Source organism: Macrotis lagotis, chromosome X (assembly GCF_037893015.1).
Source record: "Macrotis lagotis isolate mMagLag1 chromosome X, bilby.v1.9.chrom.fasta, whole genome shotgun sequence".
Taxonomy (NCBI): domain Eukaryota; kingdom Metazoa; phylum Chordata; class Mammalia; order Peramelemorphia; family Peramelidae; genus Macrotis; species Macrotis lagotis.
In genome coordinates, this window is record NC_133666.1 from 153,421,157 (window position 1) to 153,437,330 (window position 16,174).

A 16,174-nucleotide genomic window follows, 5' to 3' on the forward strand; every position below is an offset into this window, starting at 1 on the left:
TTTGTTACCTTTTGTTATTGATATCAATTTTGTTTTCCTCATGTTTAAACCTATATTCCTGATATTTTATCCCATTTGATCACAAGGTATATATATTTTTATATTTTATAGTCTCTTAGCTACTATTTTGATTTAGGATTTTTGCATCCATATTCACTAATGAATTTTTGTTTTTTACTCTTCTTGGTTTTAGGAATCAGTATCCTATTTGTTTCAGAAAGAAAGCTTGGTCAAATTCCTTCCTTTCATATTCAAAATAATTTAATATTGGAATTTAAATGCTTGTAGAATTTCTTGAAAATCCATCCCTGATGTTTTTACTTAGGAAACTCATTCACAGCCTAAATCTTTTTGTCTAAAATAGGCTTATTCAGATATTCCATTTTCCTCTTTTGTTAATCTAGGAAATTAAATCTTTTTGTAAATATTCTTAATTTCACTTGTTAAATTTATTTAGATATTAGACAAAATACATTGCTTTTGATTTCATCTTTATTCACTTTTAATACTTGTGATTTGATTCTTTTAAAATTTTTATTAACCAATTATTTTTTACAAAATAAACTCCTAGTTTTATTAATTCAAAGATTTTCATACATTCAATTGTTAATCTCATCTTTAATTTTTAGGATTTCAATTTTGTGTTTTGTTGGAGATTTTAAATTTGTTCTTAAATTGTATATCCATACTGATCTTATTGATCTAAGCATTTAAACAAATTTTCCCGAGTACAGCTTTTGTTGCATCCCATAGCTTTTGATATATTATCTCACTGTCATTCTTTAGTCCACTCAATCTTTAAAGTTAGTTTTAAAAAAAATAAAATTAGGTTTAATAGCTCCACATTTCCTATCTTCTTTCTTTATAGCTCTTAATCATGACTAAATTTTCTATGGGATTTATTTGGTCAAGACTAATGTTCCCCTCTCATCAGTATTACCCCTTGCTTTCATGGCAATCTTTATAAAGCGTTAAGGGCTAACTCCTATTGGTTATCTAGGTACTAGGTTCCCAGTTTACTTTCCTTTTCCTTATGGTGATCCAGCTTTTAACAACCTTGGTTAACACAAATGTTGTGACAGTGCATATGTTCTTTTTAGAATGGGCTAAATTACAAGTCAATGCAGGGGAAATGCCTTATTGCAATTATAAGATCCATAGTTTTCATTAGCTGCAGCATGCTCTTTTATCTACAATGTTATTATATGGTCTGTACCAGTCTCCTAAATGTTCTAGGTAAAGCATAACTCAAGTCAGTTTAGTTCATGTGTGGGAATGGGATGAAAAGAGACACTTTGAAGGCCATTTAATATTTAACAAAAGTTTACTTAACAATAGCAAGGAAAGAATAATTATTAAAGATGCAGATTCAACAGGAGACAACTTGCCCTCTAGACCCCTGCCTCCCTCCATGTGTCATAGCAGCCAGCTCAGTCACAAAATTCCCACAGAAGTTCATCAATCCTGAGAAACCTTTATTCTGTGTTGGGTTTTGTGTTTAATTGAGCCAATTCAGACTAGAGGACTGTTTCACTGGCTTTCAGAAAAAAACTAGCCTATGTGACCTTCCAGTTTTATTAGCAATTTTTCAAATTAATGTGATTTCTACTGTACCATGCAGATTAACATTCATTTAACTTTTTTCTACAGTTTTTGAAGTTTATTTCCTTGGATTTTATTTTCTAAAACAATTGGAAAAAACTGTACATTATATTCATAAATTAACAGTGGAAAATTTGAACATAAACACCTACCCCAATTACCAAGTACTCAGACATACATGTAACACATGAACTTTATTAAACAAATGTAATTCAAGGAGAAGTCAAATAGGCACTTATATTAAAGAGAAAATTGACTAGAGAAAAATTGTATCTTAAACATTGTAAAGCAGCCTACTTGAAGTGGCATTTAACTGAGCTCTGTTGCTGTGAAGAATACAGCTCATGCACAGGTATGGATGAATGATTTGTACATTTTTTTCAAGTATTCACTGAATACTACCATATATACACATATACATAGTTTGAAAAAAAAATTTAAGTGAAGAACCCAAATAAACTTCATTTTTGTTGTTCTTTTGGAAGAGGTCTTCTAAAGAGCAGAATATGTGGTTCTATGGGGGAAAAAATACAACAAAATTATTGTTAAAACAGATAGGAAGAATAGTCAACTTTTGATCATCATCATCATCATCATCATCATCTTTATTATAAGAATATGGGTGACATAGAAAAGTGTGGATAGAATGAAAAGTCAAATTATTTTTAGGACCCATTAATAATTATTAATTAATAAAGGACCTATGTAACTAGGAGATATGAAAAAAACAAATACAAAATAATTCTTTAAAAAATGTAAAGTGCCACATAAATGTATCCATTGTTATCCTAGTTGATTAGAAATGCTGACTGCTAAGCAAAACTAAGAATTTGAAGTCTATATTTCAATGTTAAACATACCTGGTTCATGAATCATATAATGAACCCACCCAAGACTCTGCTGAACACCAAGTCTCCTCCATTCCTCTTCAGACATCAGATGGGTTTTTGGTACTTGTTTGGAAAGTTCTCTAGGTAACATAACATGCCTATTGAAAGAAAAATTAAAAGTACATGAAATAATGATTTTCTCTTTAAGTCAGATGCTTCATGAATAGGGTAGCTAATGCCCAAAAGTCAAATGAATTTAACCCAAAGTCACAGATTTGCTAAACAAAAGAACAAAAAGCAAAATTCAGGTCTCTTGTATGTGATTCCAAGTATTTTAAAGAAGTATAATTCAAATAATTCAGGTTATGACAATTGACAATTCATAGGATCTTTGAGATAGGACTGCAAGATTTCTTCATATCTTCATTAACAATCTATAATTAAGAACATAGGATTATAAATAAGAATTAAAAGGAAGCCCAGAAGTGTTTGGTTCTCATTTTATATGTAAAGAAATTTAGGTCCAAATAAATTAAGTGTATCGATCAGATAGATGGTAAATAGTAAAAATGGGTTCTGAATCAAATTCTTATTCCAATTCAGTGATCTTCCTATTGTTCCATGATGCCTCTCAATTCTAAAACACGAAGACATGAAGCCAAATGATAGTAAAATTGAATAACTAGACCCAAGGGAATCATTAATGTTAACATGATATCCAAATGAATGCCCCAGGGACTTGGGTTTGTTCTTGGCTGTCATGCTGTCTAATATTTTTTTCTAAATCCATGACCTGGATTAAAGGTTTAAGTAGCATTAGCAGACTATGACACCGAATTCAGGATGGACAGCCAGCATATTTGAAGCCAAAAATTAAGATCCCATACTAAAAGGAACTTGGGGGCAGCTAGGTGGCGCAGTGGATAGAGCACTGGCCCTGGAGTCAGGAGTCCCTGAGTTTAAATCCAGCCTCAGACACTTAATTACCTAGCTGTGTGGCCTTGGGCAAGCCACTTAACCCCATTTGCCTTGCAAATAAATAAATAAAAGGAACTTGATTTGTTGGGACACAGGATTTAATCTAATATTTAAAAATGAACAAATAGAAAAATCTTAAAATGTGGATTCAAATAATCAACTTCACAAAAAGAAGTCTTAAGAATTGCTAGAAAGCTAGAAATACTTTCTATGGAATTAAGGAAAGTATAAAAGTGGAAATAAGCATTTACATAGAACCTACTAATGTAACAGACACAGTGCTAAGTATTTTACAAATATTATATTTGATCATCACAACGACCCTACCCTTAGGTGCTATTTATTCCCAGCTTACAGGAAACAAGTAAGTGACTCATCCAGGGTCATATAGCATCTTGGAGGCTGGATCTGAGTTCAGGTTGTCTCTTTACTCCAAAGTCCTGCTCTATCTACTGTACTACTAATTGCTGTTAATTGTACTTCAAGAAACCTTAAACACTGGAAAGTTTCCAAAGGTGCTCAAGATCATGGCAGTTCAGATAAGTTAAAGGAACTGGAAAACTGGAGTGTTTAGGCAGAAGATATAGGTGATAGGTGTTACCTGAATTAGATTTAATTCACTTGGTCCCACAGAAGAGAACTAGAAATAATAGGGACAAGTTACAAAAGAAAATTTAGGCTCAGGGAAAAACTTTGATGCTATCCAAAAGTGGAAGTAGTTGCCCCACTGTCTTTAAGCAAAGGCTGAAATGATTAATTTAAGACCCCCCCCCCAACTTTGTATATGCAGAAGGTTTGTGAAGGGGTTATAAACAGGAATGTGTTCTTCCTATATAAACTTTTAAAAACAAAATATTAGTAATGATGATAAGAAAGGATTGAATATGGAGTAAATTGATTTGGGTTTAGATCCTATCTTTTTCAAATTTTTTTATTTATTTAAGGCAATGGTTAATTGACTTGCCCAAGGTCACACAGCTAGGCAATTATTAAGTATCTGAGGTCAAATTTGAACTCAGGTCCTCCTGACTCCAGGGCCAGTGCTCTATCTACTACTACACCACCTAGCTGCCCCCATCCTACTTTAACTGATTTTGGGCAATTTACTTTCCTTCTCTGGGCCTATTTTTTTTTTACATATGCGCACACACATGCTCTCATATCATCTGAAAGACAGCTGAGACTAGGGAAAGTAATAGAATTCTGCCATACTTTCCTGTCTCATAAGACTAAGTACATAATAAATCTATATTAAAATAAATCTATATTAAAACAATATACACAGTATCTTGAACAGGTTATTTAATAAGTAATTATACATCATCGAATTCAACAAGCAACTGAGAAATTAAATCACAGACTGGTATATTAATGCTCCAAAATTGTCTATAATGACTAAGTGACCACACTGAGGCTTGGCTGGAGAGGACCAAGATTAGTGAAAGGAAAAAGGGACAGAAGACTAGTGTAAGAGGTGAAGGTCTAGGAAAGAAATGAATGGAAAGATTGAGGATCATGGTGAAAACAGGTCTTAGAGTTGCATGGGAAAGGAAGAAATGGTGTGAAAGAGTGATCAGATAGGGAATTTCAGAGTTCAAGAACACAGACTGTATAATAACAGTAAGAACAAGAATATGGCCACCTCTATAAATAGATGAGATAGTCTGAAATGCTGATGGCTAGTTTAGGGCTGGAGAAGAAAGAAAGATGCATCAAGGCCCTGGACTCTCTGGGGAAAAGGTGTTTTGGAGGTTAGCAGACAGAAGTAACCAGAATTTTAATAGGCTGACACCAGATTTTGTTAAATCTCAAATGAGACACTGAATGATGGTGGTAGAGGAACTGCCTTGAAATGGTACCCAGGTATCCAAGGAGAATTCCAATTCCCCTAACTTCCACTGGTCAGCGGAATAACTGAGAATGCTGGGTGGTTAAGGGTTGACCAGGTTAGGTTTTGTCATCAAGAGGAAGAAGCCAGATTTTCAGTGAGAGCCAGGAGATTGATGAAGTTGCAAAAGGAAAAAATTAAGACCAAAGTTTGTTGCTCATGGAGCAGGCATTCCAGAGCTCAAGAGGTTTAAAGTGGATGGGGGGAGGGGGGTCAGAAAGAGAGAGGAGTTGGGAATAATAGAGAAAATAGTGAAGGGTGGGGTAGAAAAATGGGGTTGAATGATGACAACCAGGGGTTCAGAATTAATGGGATGAGAAGGGCATGACCACGTGGAGAAAACTTTCCTCTTATATTACCCATTATTTTTCAACCCCTTTTTCTTTTGCAATTCTTCTAAGTGAAGGACTAGTCTTTAAGATTTACACAGTTGGCAAAGTATCCCAGTACAGTGGATGATCAGGCTCAATCCCTGTTTTTGTAATCCACCAATAAATATAGGTAAACAGCTCCTAGAACAGTTAATCAAAGTAAAATACTTTTAAACAAACCACACTTTCCCTCTGCTGTTCACTCTTTGTTGCCACTTTTAGAACCAGTAGTGTTTTCCTGAAGAGTACATTCCCTTAGGTACTTCCTCTGTCTAGTCATAGACAGCCATGATTACTTTTCACTTACTCTAGGATAAAATAAAGTCTTAAGTTAATCTTTTATAATGTCAGTTTCTCCAAATGCAAAATTCAGGGTGGACTTTTAAGAGGTGGTTCCAATTTCCACAGAATGTTTTGACTGGCTTCTTAAACCATTCTTCCAAAAGGATTATCTTACTTTAACAACATTATAAATAAAGTAAACATTGATAATCCCCAGTGGACTTTACAATTTAAAATCTACAATCCTATGTTTGAGCTCCCTGACCAATTTTGTTAACTCATTTACTTAACTAAGTTAAAGGAATAAGAACTATTTCTAACAACTGAGAAGCACAAATGCTTTGCAATGTCTATGGTATGTTACCCAGTCCTTAGGTGTCAATAGTTAAATCCCTTTGCTTGGAAGTCATCTTGCCCAGGACATAGTAGGTACTTAACAAAAAGTCTGATTAATAGGGACAAAACTAAAACAGATATTAAATTTCACTAGCTATTTCCTCAAAAATTTGGGGCTAAATTGTAGTCTACATACAATCACTGATGCATTAGTAAAAAACTTTACAAATATCTATGTACATGTATGCAGAAATGCCAAACTCAGATACTTCCTAAATAGTTCATCAATAAGAATATCTGATTAATGTTAAGTTTTATACTGGGTCATGAACCTATTAGTTTAGAGTTACCTAATGCTAATTTAACAGAAGAATAATGTTATTAAATATTTTCAAGAGGTCTTTGCATGTATATTTGTGGCCTTGACAGTTGCATGCATGTGCAAAATTCAAAAAGTACCCTAAGTACTATGTGGACAAGTTTACAAAATACACAAGGCAGTTTCCACCAATTTAAGATCTAAATTCTAATTCACAGGGAGTGATATGGAACTTAAATACAGCAATATTACTGACCTATTGTTATATTTATCATGTAAAGATATAAAGTTCCTTTAGGTAAGTGATTTAAATTTACCTTAACCCTCTAAAATTCAGTTGCTAGTCACTAATCTGCCTTTGTAGAAATGTCCTTGGCTAGGTAGTTCTCTACACCAATGAAATTACTGGTGTGGCTCAAAAAGTAAAGATCTTGATTAAATTACTTCTTATCAACAGGTCATTATATTGCTGTCTACCGATATTAAAGGCTAAAGGTTCACCAGTTCCTGGCAATTAAAATACAAGTCAACAACCACAAGAACATAGCTATCAACTTAAGTCTTTTATATATCCTTTTAACTCAGAAAATTTTAAAATAGCTATTCTTCAGACAAGATGTCAGACAGGTCTCTAAAGAGTAAATCTGCTTTAATAAATGCTTAGGTGGATTGATTTATCTGAGATAGCTGTGAAGGTGAAAAATGCAAAGTTATCTAAGCTTAGCATGGCTGTGAATTCTTCCACTCTAGTTGTGGGTTTGTGAACTGGTCACTAATTAAGCTTTCTGAGCTCCCTTCTATTAGCAACTCACGAAATGCAAAGCACAGGATTTTTTTTTTTTTTGTTTTCTGGTTGGATGGGGAGATTGTGGATTTTCCTTCTCATCTGGACCTTTGTCTTCATAACCTCGGAATCCTGAGTTTCCTTAAAGGCTCCAAGAGCCACTTTTTACCTGAGAACTTCTCCAATGCCTTCAGTTCCCAAACCCTCTTCAAACATCTAAACTTGGATATAAATAGATGGAAGGCCTCTGGGGAACCCCAGCTTACTTCTAAGAAGTTTCTGGAAGGAGGCTGGCTCTTTGAAGGAGGTTCTCTATAAAAGCTGGTGGACTATTTAAAAAAACGAATGCAGACAAAACATAAACGAAACCCCTATTAAACTCAAGGCTTAGCTGGAATACCTTTAGTGTGGGTGAAGACAAAAAGTCACTCTAAAACTGAAGTTGAAGCCAAAACAGCCATAGCTTAATTCAGAAATTAGGAAAATCGATTAACGAATGGGAATCCGACTCCCTCATTGTAAAAAAAGGAGAAAAAAGCGTCTCAAAGTGTTCTAGGATCCAAGCCCCGTCTGATGGAGAGGCTGGACTGGTTTTTCTACCTCCAGGGTCCTAACCATTGCACTAAAGTGTTTTTATCGTCTTAAAAGAAGCTTCCATTGTTCAGGACTGAGAGACACCCCTCCCCCACCAGAACCTCATCCATTCTGGAGGGTTCAATGAGCCCGGCTGCAACTCGCCTCTGGGCCTCAGTTTCCCAGTTTGTAAAACGAGTGCGTTCTATTCCCTCCAGGTTCTCTTCCTGCCCAAACCTAGCCCTAAATGCGATATTCCCGAGAGGGGAGTGACGTGGGGGCCGGTTTGATACCCAAGATTAAGAGGGGCTCGCATCGGCGCTCAGGGTTTCAAGGCTCCGGCTTCCGCCTCTCCAGCCCAAGCGGAGCCCAGGCCCCGTCTCCCCCGAGGCACAAGGCTCCCGTCTCGGGCCCGGGGCGTCCCCAGCCCGTCGCCCAGGCCGGGCCCGGCACGCGGGAGCGGCGCCTCCACACAAAGGAGGGAAGCCGAGGGGGCGGCGTGGGGAGGCCCCTCCAAGCCGGCCCCCAGGCTCCCGCCCCCCGCCCCAGAGAGCCTCCTCACCGGTACTCGTAGTGCTCGTCGAAGTACTTGTCCGAGTAGTAGATCTGCTTGTGGGCCATGCTGACGGCGGCGCAGGGTGGCTCGGAGCTCCGCCGGCGACAAGCGGGAGCAGCGGGGGCGCAGCCGGGGCGCAGCCGGGGAGCCGAGGCGGCGGCGGCGGGAGCTCCAACTAACTGCTAGCAGCTCCCTGCCCCCAGGGGTCTTGATTTGAATCCAATAACCGGGCGTTGATTGGACGCGAGCGGCAACCACTCATCACGCGCGCTCTCCGGAAGGGGTGGAACCCACTGCTCTGCCCCCCGGCTTTGCCCAACCCCGGAGGCTCATTTCCTCATCCGCTCCTCACGACTGACCAATCAGAGGCCTGTTGTGAAATTAGCAGGCCCGTAGGGAAGCGGTGTGCAGGGGGCGGGAGGAGCTATGACGCACACCGGACTAGGGTCAGGGGTTGGACTAGGAGGAGCTCGTCGGTTAAGTGGGAACGGGGAGGAATAAGGCGGGGCTAGATGTTGGGGAAGTTCCGCTTTGTAGTCGCCGTTTGCGCTTCGCTCTGCGTGCGCGTGCGCGGTGGGACGTTAGAGGCGAGGGCAGCCGTTGAGGCCGGTAGGGGCGGTGCGGATGCCCTAACGAACCGCTTCCTGGGTTTCAATCTCAGGCTGTGCTGGGGGCCTGGAAGCGGTAATGATGTAATGTAGTCTCCTGGTTATTTTTAAGAGAACCTTTTCGAGCCCTCTACCCTCCAAGAATACGAACCCATGTACATGCATACATTGTGAAACGTTCATTTTAATTAGACTTATGGATAATTATAAACGATTTACAATCATGCACTGTCATTATACAATTAGATTATGAATAAAATATAAAATAAAAAGGATGAAAATAGAAATTTTGAAAAAATAACTTAAAACTGTTGCAAAAAATCTTTTTGCTCGAGCAATGTGATTAAATATGCATCATTTTCAAAAAGTCCTTGCCTATCATGAGGATTTTTAATGTTAATTGGTAGTTACAGTTTCATCAATTTATCGGATGAATGTTTCAAAATTCTTTTTCATTGAAAGATATACCATGCAACAATTGGACAGAGTTTGCAAACAAGTTTTTGACAGTGCAAAATAAAAGGAAACGACTCTGATTTCGATCCAGAAAAAAGTTTTCAGCATAAATCTAGTTTGCTTAACATCACAGGTGTTATGACTTAAATTCCTGCACATGTTTTAATTGCTTTAACATCACAGGTGTTATGACTTAAATTCCTGTACATGTTTTAATATTTTAGTTGTGTGAGGAGCAAAAGGTGTTATGTCATAAATTCCTGTTTTGTTTTTTTAGATTTTTGCAAGGCAATGGGGTTAAGTGGCTTGCCCAAGGCCACACAGCTAGGTAATTATGAAGTGTCTGAGGCTGGATTTGAACTCAGGTACTCCTGACTCCAGGGCTGGTGCTCTGTCCACTGCACCAACTAGCTGCTCCCTGGGTTTTTTTTTTAATATATATATTTTAGTTGTTTGAGGAACAGAAGCAAGTACAATTTGGTTTCATTATAGAATTAAATTAAGAGTAAAATAATACATTGAAATATTTTGGAACCTGGAATAAACTTCAATTGCAAAACTATGTAATGCTTTAAAAACAAGTGTCCCCTGTGTCCCTGATAACCAACATTGTCATTGAAAACAAAAAATAAACACTTTTTGACTATACTGGTTATAGAGACCACCCGAAGGTAACTTCAGTGACAAATGTTCTAAATTACATTCAGACAAACATGAAAAACCCCAAAATACATACATATATATATATATATATATATATATATATATATGAGAGAGAGAGAGTATTCTGCAATTAACCATAAATAATCAAGCTAAACATAACTAACAAAGAAATGGTAGTTAGCTAGAAAATAACAATAGACCTATATGAAAAAGTCTAACTTTATATATTAGTATAAATACAAAAAATGAATAGAGCAAACATGTTGCTATAATTTGAACACAATAAAGTATGCAGTCAAACAATAAAATAGTAAAATTTAGTAATTAACAGACAACATGAAATATGCAATTACATGCAAAGAAAATTTTGCTTAGCCAAATTCTAGTGTTGTCACTTGAATCTAAGTGTAACTATTTCTTCTGCTTCACCCGTAACAAATTAATCTAGGGTTTGGTCATTAGCCATTCCTTACAGGTGTTAGTTTTCAGTTTTGGATTGTTACAAAAGAACCCCCCAAAACAAAAATGGTTTGCCTTTGTCTTTGATCTCTTTGAGGTATTGGCCTAGTAGCAATATCAGATATATTCTAGGTCATTGGGTTTCCTAAATAGCTCTCCAGCCTCCTTCTGGCATTAATACAGCTCTGATGTCCTGTCAATCTGGACAAAACATCTCTATGCAAATTATTTTTTCCAGCCCTGTGATACATGCTGAAATAATTGACCAGTTCTCCTACCCATCTCTACAACTTGGCACTGGTCAAATATGTCTGTGTATTATCATCAGTACATGCTTGGACTTCTGCTCCATGTACATAATCTTTGAATTTCTCAGTGATAGTTATTATAACAACTGTTTGTTATGTATTTAGTGTGTGGCAGACACTGTAACTAAATTCTTTGAATTTCTTATTGGGTACATCCTACATTCCACTCATGAAGAAGGAACATGCCTATATTTCTTGTACTTGTACAATATTTTCAGCTTTAATGTCTTTCTACTTTTCTACTATTAGGGCATCTCCAAGGTAGACTACTTCGGGATCTAATCTAGAGGTTGAAAAATTAATGCTCTAAAGTTAGTGCTCACTGACACTTTTATTTTCTGATTTCAATCTAGAATGGTCAAAGGTTATAGATACTGAGTTTCAACTTGTCTGAAGTAATCCATCTGGAATCTTGAAGAGGCTGGAATTAGTTCTAGTCATTGCTCTCCCATGAGAAGTGAATTGTCTGGACATACCAGCTTCATAGTGACCCATTTTCCTGTTTATATCAACCTCCTTAGGGAGTCTCAAGCTTATCCTGTTATATTATCTCAGGTGTTGTTGCTTTTTTTTTTTTAACACTCAAATCACCAAGTCCAAGTTCCATTAGCTTTAAAGGTATCCTCAAACATCTACTATAAAAAAGATTGAAAAATACTGGTCAATTAAGATGCTGTTCTGAAACTCATTGCAATCTACATTCTTAATCTTTACTTCCATATGAAATCTAGTTGGAATAGACTAGTCAGACCCTACTTGCTCTTCCCCATTCCTTCACCTCCACCTCAGTTTCTCTTCTGCTGATAATAATAACTAACATTTATATAGTGCTTGTTATACCGCAGGCACTGTGCTATGCATTTACAATTGTGTTCGTCATAATAGCCCAGGGAGGGAGGTGCTATTACTATCTCCATTTTACAGTTGAAGGAACTGAGACAAACGGTTTGTCTCAGTTTGTCTGTTTCTCCCAGTTCCCTCAACTGTAAAATGGAGATAATAATTTGTCCAGAGTCCCACAATTAGCAAGTATCTGAGACCATATTTGAACTTGAGACACCCTGACTCCAGGCCAAGACTCTATCCATTTTATCACTTAGAAAACATAAACTTTTTATAAAAGTGTTAACTGAACTGAACCAGCCTCTAACCAATGGATGGTTGGAGCTGAATAGAGCAGTCTAGAGACAAGAGTCAGGAATCATGCAGAAGTTTAATTTCAAATTGAGGGAAACAATATATTAGTATAAATACACAAAATGAATAGAGCAAACATGTTGCTAGCAAAGCAAAAAAGGCAAATTAGACACATGTTTGTCTCCTAGGTTGGGGAACTGGAGGCAAGATAGGAAGATCTCAAAACTTAAACCAAATGGTTACATAGTGAAATGTGGCTCTAACAAGTGAGAGGTAATAGCACCAATGAGACAAGTTTGAATCATAGTAGGGCTTCATGACTGGAACATAGGTACTTGTCTGAGCTTATTCAGAGCTTGTTTGAGCTCAGAGAACACTTGGTGCAGGTCAAAGCAATTTTATTCATGCAATTTTGCCAGAGGGTTAGTGCAAAGGATTTTTGTTAGCCAAGTTCAGAGCACAGCTTGCTTACTGGGTCTTAACTTTGGAAAACAGGGGGTCTCTTAATATTGTGACACATTTAGTTAGGATAGACTTATTGAAGATGAGGTCAAGCCCCAGTTGACATCTTTGCCTGGCCTTATTTCAGTATCTTGTATGCTGATAAAGCTTTTTTAACAACCAACTCTCTATTTCTTGCTCTGGAACATTCAACATGTATATGGCCCTTGGAGTCACAATTGTAATATGGAATCTGTTATTCTAGTGCTTATCTATTGGAAGTGTTCTTGCATCTATAAATGCTGTTTATTTCCTTTGTTCTCTTAACTCTCTTAGAATAATATTTTGTGAATTGTCCCCTCTCTCATTTGATGTTCTCTTTTTATTTCTGTGACTTCCACTCAAGCAGAGCTAGATTTTACTCTTCAGATTGTTAATACACATACTCTCCTCCTTTCCCCAGTCAATCAATCAACCAATGAACATTTATTAAGCACCTACTAAGTGCCAGGCAATTTGTTAAATACAATGCATACAAAAAGAGACAAAAGACAGTCACTTCCAGTAACTTAAAGTCTAATGGGGGGAGACAACATGCAGACAAATATATACAAAGTAAGCTATATGCAGGATAAATAGGAAACAATTAATAGAAGAACAGTATTAGAAGTAAGAGTGAATAATCAGTCATTCATACTAGTGAGATCTTCAAGAAGGTATTTATAAATGACACTGTCTTGATTAAATCAAACCTTGGATGAGTTCGCAATTCTATAAGTCTTGTAGTAAAATAGTTTGTATCTTTTAAATAGCTAAACATTTGTTCACAGATAGAGAGGGTGGTATTCAGCATTATTAAATACTGCTTCAGAAGGAGCAAAAAGAATGACAACTAAAAAAAGGGCCTTTAGATTCTAATTTGGAAGTGATTTTTGAGAGGGCAGTTTCATTAGAGTTATAGATCCAGATCAGTTGGAGAAGTGAGATATGGGGGAAAAGAGACAAGTAAGATCAAGAGGTTCCCCCCCATTAAAAAAATGAAAAATCATTCAGTGTGTGCTATTCTAGGCTCTCAGGATTCAAAGACAAAAATGAAACAACTTCCTCTGCCCTCAAGGAGTTTACAAATCTATAGATATCAGGGAAAGAGTGAATCAGAAAAACTGAGAGGAAGGCCAATGGGGTAAGTCCTGTAGAAGGAGGGTGAGAGAGTAACAAATTTGTAGATTTGTCTGGAATTTGTGACATTTTGGTAATGGAGTTGTAATCCATTGGTTTACTTAGACCAGGCTCAATCTTAGAGATTTCTCAGAAATCATTCTCTTATGACCTTTTACCTTCCTCCTAAGACTTCTCTTTAGAATACACACTTGCCTAATAGACTATGCACACACACACTCACACTGTGTGTGTGTGTGTGTGTGTGTGTGTGTGTGTGTGTGTGTGTGTGTGTGTGTGTGGTATTGTTTGGAAATTCTCTCAGTCTCCTGGGAGAAGAATACTTGACAGTAGGAATCCCATGATTGTGAGTCAAATATAGGAGACCAAACTCAAATCTGCTCTTACTATTAGCAGTGGAGTACAGATTTGGTTTTTAGAATCTTCAGTCCTGCTTGGAATAACCAGTCAGCAGTATTCTGTGACAATTTAGGATAGAAAAGTAAAGTATTTCGCCAGAAACTGAAAGATAGAGAAGGGGGTGGGGGTGGGGGATGGTATCAGTTAAGGGAGAAAATAGAAGCATTTAGAATGCAAATGACAAGATTTATGGTCAGAATAAGAAAATATTCCTTGTTCAAGGGCAAAAGGCAAGGGAAAAGACTAAATACTTTTACAATTTTAAATGCAGTACTTTTGGACAAAGATGCAGTGTCTCTTATCCAAGGACAACAGCCAATTGTTTCAACAGTAGATGAGACTATCCACTTTAAGAAGCCATGCCCTTGAAGAGTTGAAGACTCTAATATTAGGTCACCAAGTAGCTGAGGGATTTTTACATTGTCAAGATGTTGCCTCAGGGATCAGATATAAGACTTCTCATGGCTTGACCTCTTCCAAATTTTCAGCTCCTTATACTTGATTTTTCTTTCCTATCCTGTCTTTGGTCCAGCAATATCAGCTAATTTGCCATATCTATTCCATCACTTAACAAAGGATTTTGCATTGACTACTTTTCATCTCAGCCTGTTGACATTCCTGATATCTTTTTTAACTCAGCTCAAATGCCATTTTTCTTTTTTATAGAAGGCCTTTCCTATTCTGTATCTGGACTATTGTAACTGCTACCTAATTGATCCTCCTTCCTCAGTCTGTCCACACTCCAATCCATATTCCCAATAGATAGGGGGAAAAAAAGATTTTTCTAAAGCCCATGTTTGAATGGGCTGTAATGAATAAATTCCAGTGGCTCCTTGGAAATTCTCTCAGTTTCCTGGGAGAAGAATACTTGACAGTAGGAATCCCATGATTGTGAGTCAAATATAGGAGACCAAACTCAAATTTGCTCTATTAGCAGTGGAGTACAGATTTGGTTTTTAGAATCTTCAGTCCTGCTTGGAGTAACCAGTCAGCAGTATTCTGTGGCAATTTAGGATAGAAAAGTAAAGTATTTCACTTGGATCAAACAGAAAATCCTCTATTTGGCACTTAAAGTTCTTCATATCCTCACCCTTTCTACCTTTCCAATCTTCTCTTTTCTACTACCCGCACTTTATTCTAAAGTCAAGTCATACTGATCTACTTCTTCACATGTGATACTCCATTTCTCATCTCTTTGTCTTGTATTCATCATTCCCCATGCCAGGAATACTCTTCTTCACTTCTGTTTCTTAGATTCCCTGAGTAACAACAAGATGTAGCTTAAATCCCTTAAATCCTGTGGGGGATTTCTGTAGGAAGTTTCTCCTTATTTCTTTAGCTGCTAGAGCCATTTTCTTATCTACTCTGTATATCATTTGTATGTATGCATCTATTTACTTATTTCCTCAATTGATCTAGAAGTTTCTTGAGGGCAGGATTATTTACTTTTTTTGTATCCCCAAAAAGTTATTTCAGTGCTTGGCACATAATAAACTCTAAATTCATGCTTTTTGACTGTGACTGACATTACTCCCTTCAGTGATACTATAATCCAGTCATACTGACCTACTTGCTGTTCCTTATACACTATTCCATCTTTTGTTTTCTTGCTTTTCTCCTGATGACATGTTCTCCATAATGGAATGCCTCTAGGTTACCTTATATCTACTTTGTATATATCTATTTATGTACTGGTTATTTTTCACTAAAATGTAAGATCCTTGAAGAAAAGGACTGTTTCACCTTTATCTTTGAATACAGTATACTTAACACAATGGCATATAATAGGCACTTATTTTCTAATTTAATTCCTATGCTTTTTGGTTGATTAATTAGATAAGGACAAATTAGACTAAGAATTAAGTACATCCTCAGTTGAAATTAATCAATATCATGCAATGCTAGTTGCCTCATCCACCTTCATAAGATAGTTCATGTCCTTTTTTACTGATATGTGAGCTTATTAATGTTAATTTGAAATAAAAAAAGCATGTGGAATGAAATG

The 16,174-nt window shown here is 36.9% G+C and overlaps 1 protein-coding gene across 1 annotated transcript; it reads right to left on the minus strand.

Moving 5' to 3' along the window:
• Positions 1-1,305: 1,305 nt before the first annotated feature.
• On the minus strand, positions 1,306-8,976 carry LOC141499318 (cyclin-dependent kinases regulatory subunit 2). Its single transcript, XM_074202094.1, has 3 exons — positions 8,526-8,976; positions 2,463-2,590; positions 1,306-2,116 (listed from the first exon to the last, which is right to left on the minus strand). The coding sequence occupies exons 1-3, from the start codon at positions 8,582-8,584 to the stop codon at positions 2,064-2,066; spliced, it is 240 nt and encodes a 79-aa protein (XP_074058195.1). The 5' UTR covers positions 8,585-8,976; the 3' UTR covers positions 1,306-2,063.
• Between the last annotated feature and the right edge of the window lie 7,198 nt (positions 8,977-16,174).

Excerpts from the sequence above, each read along its gene's own strand:
- LOC141499318 (XM_074202094.1), bottom strand. The coding sequence starts at position 8,584 with ATGGCCCACAAGCAGATCTACTACTCGGACAAGTACTTCGACGAGCAC. Across the intron at positions 2,591-8,525 it reads GACGAGCACTACGAGTACCG|GCATGTTATGTTACCTAGAG; the intron begins GTGAGGAGGCTC and ends TTCTTTCAATAG. Across the intron at positions 2,117-2,462 it reads TTATATGATTCATGAACCAG|AACCACATATTCTGCTCTTT; the intron begins GTATGTTTAACA and ends TTTCCCCCATAG.